We start from the raw sequence: 2,846 nt of genomic DNA, 5'->3' as shown, positions 1-2,846 counted from the left end.
AGTATATAGCACGCGTGAAAATAGCATTTTATCTGTGATGGACCTACTTGAGCCCGGCGGCCGTAAATTTGTCGAGTTGGGATCCGCTGCGCCGCCGCCGCCAGCAGAGGAGGAGGAGGTGGTGGTGGTGGAGGAGGAGGTGGGTGCAGACGCCGCCATCACTCCCCGAGACCCTGAGCCAAAGTCCTCACCTCAGAAAATACTTTTTCTTGCTTTAGTCAGGCAAAATTTCCTTTTTTGTGCTATCAAATAAGGAAAAGAGACTGACTGATAGAAGGAATAAAGAGAGATGATGCACTCAAACCTGAGAGAAATATGGCTGATAATTCAAATTTAGACAATTCTTAAAAAAAAAACTACATATATTATATTTGAAGCATGAAAATAAAATCTGAATCGAAAAATAATGCCACAAAAAATGTTAAAATCGCACTAATTCATGCATTCTTTCTGAACAGGTGCTGGTTAAAATTTTCCATGGAACGTCACGTTTTCACAACCATGACATGCTGGAATTTTCAGCCAAATTACGCAAACGAACTCAAACAGTTTCTAGGAATAAAAACGAAAAGCAAGCATTAAAAATAATATTTTTGGTGTTTTCTTTTAAGGCCTTATTTGCAAACAGAAATCTCCAGAAACCTGAATGACAAAAATCCAGTTCAAGGTGATTCTGCTCTAATGACCGTGCAGTTCCACAAATGTGGGAGATTGATTTTGTCCTGCAGACACATCTTTAAAACAAAATCAGTGCGTGTACTTAATAAAAGATATCTTAATTATCTGCGCTTTCATAGAAAAAAAAACACCTGTAGAGCATCATCAATGACAGCAAGTTTATTTGGACTTGTATTGGAGCTCAGTCGTTTAAAAACAGCTTCTTACCGTGTGTGTGGATGAAGAGTCCAAAACAGAGGATTTCTTAGTCAATTAAATCCTGATGGAGAGACTGCTGCGCTCACGCGCCACCAAAACGAGGAGAACAAAAACAGGTTCCCATTCAAGGTGACCTCGCCTGAGGACAAGTGACAGAGAAGCCACCGCTTTATTTGAGAGGTTTGGTCACCGAGTCACGGTGAGTGCGCACGGCGGCGGCGGCGGTGGCTCCGCTGGTGCTGCGCGTCCGTGAGGCAGAGCCGTCTGCAGGTTGTCTGCGCCTCTCAGGCTGAAAGGAGCCTCAAGTCTGACTTTTTTTTGAAGTGCTGGTTGTCTTGTGCAGCTCTGATTGGAATCCACCAGCGTGGACTTGGAAGTTTGGTGATGTGAGCAACACATAATAGGTGAGGAGGGATCAGGATCGAAGAAGGGGAGGAGGGAGAGAGATGCTTTTGTTCATGCAGGAAAAAAAAGAAAACACGTGAGATAAAGCTCAATCAATCCCCTCTAATTGATGCCATTTCACCTGCTCTCAACATATTTTTGATTTCTCAACAGCAATTATGAATATAGGAAATCATTTAAAGGAAAATACAAAACGGATTTTAAAATCAACATTAAACATCTTATTTCCTCAATTTCTCAGTTAAATTTAAAAAAAATCCAACATGCGACAGAAAACAAACGCATTCATCCACCAGCAGGTGGCAGACAGAAACCAGGAATAGTTGAGCTCAAAAGGGGCCAATCCACAAATATTTCCCTTGAATCTAATTATAACCCGAGTCATTAATCTGGAACGCGTCAGCACCGGTGACGGCATGGACACGCGTGGACACAGCCAATCACGGGCGATGATCACGCGCTCACAGTTTAGCAGACATTTGTTAGTCTGCGATGATGGATCATCCGGGAGCTGATTAAAGGTCATGTCACATGCCAGCGAACGGAGCGCTCTGAAAACTGTCTGAGTGAGCAGCGTTTCAGCACCGGACAGCTCCATTACGCACGGCCCTCTGCGCTTCTGAATCAGCTGTGCGCATTCTCCGTGCGTCACATCCTGATTGGAGTTTGCACAACAAAATCCTTCATCAATTTTTATCGATCTTTTTTTTTGGGTTTTATCTAACTCAGAAAACAACACATTTAAGATTTTTTTTAAGATTTTGGATCTTGCAATAACTGAACTAAACATTAATTTGCAATTTGGATAAAGTGTATTTCCTTGAAAATCATGTAAATAAAAATACGTTTTAGATATTAAAACTAAAATTCATACGACTTTGTCAATAATTCTGATGTTTTACCAAACTTCTGCAACAAAACACATTTTTGTCATAAATATCAACCATATTAATGCTAAAAACATGTAAAAAATTGGACCAAAATTAAAAGTTTTTAAATCTGAGATGAAGATTGATCCTTTATAACAAATAAAACGGATGTGAAAATCAGTTTTTATGCACAAGTAGTGCTAAAAAAAAAGTCTGACAGAAGAAATAGATGCTATAAGCTGGGATCTATAATAAAAAATGATGTGACGTATTGGTCCAAACTTGACACACATTATAATTCTATATAGTCAGTGCTGGTCAGAGTGAGGCAGATGGCAGTGGAAGATCTGAGTGCAGGAGAGGAAAACAACACATGGATGAGAACAGAGAGGTATTGACTCTGAAAGCAAAGAGAATGAATCTGAACTGGATACTAAAATGGACCAATGGAGCAAATGTAAGGGTTTTAGAATGGAGGTGAATAAGTATGGAAGCAGAACAGTGTATTATGTAACCATGCACACACAAAACCTTGTACAGCAAGTAAACTAACCAGATGAGGCTCTCTGTGCAAGAATGACATTTTGGATTTTAGCAGGAAACAACAACCTGCAGGTCATACTTTTTTTTTTTTCTGCCATTAAAGTTTTTTGTTGATTTTTTTCCACAAACCTAATAACAACAACAAAATTAAAC

The 2,846-nt window shown here is 39.8% G+C and overlaps 1 protein-coding gene across 2 annotated transcripts in view; it reads right to left on the bottom strand.

Moving 5' to 3' along the window:
- Window positions 1-2,250, bottom strand: part of LOC112154716 (glutamate decarboxylase 1) — a 15,461-nt gene extending 13,211 nt beyond the window's left edge. Inside the window, exons 1-2 of one of the 2 annotated variants that reach the window (XM_036217541.1) lie at window positions 886-2,250; window positions 48-263 (exon numbers count right to left, since the gene is read on the bottom strand). In XM_036217541.1, coding sequence (XP_036073434.1) covers window positions 48-159 — 112 coding nt within the window. In that variant the 5' untranslated portion in view covers window positions 160-263; window positions 886-2,250. The remainder of the gene's footprint in view (window positions 1-47; window positions 264-885) is intronic. The other variant, XM_024285844.2, reaches the window with a different exon arrangement.
- Between the last annotated feature and the right edge of the window lie 596 nt (window positions 2,251-2,846).

This window comes from Oryzias melastigma, linkage group LG21, assembly GCF_002922805.2.
Source record: "Oryzias melastigma strain HK-1 linkage group LG21, ASM292280v2, whole genome shotgun sequence".
Taxonomy (NCBI): Eukaryota; Metazoa; Chordata; class Actinopteri; order Beloniformes; family Adrianichthyidae; genus Oryzias; species Oryzias melastigma.
This window is presented reverse-complemented; position numbering and strand designations above follow the sequence as displayed.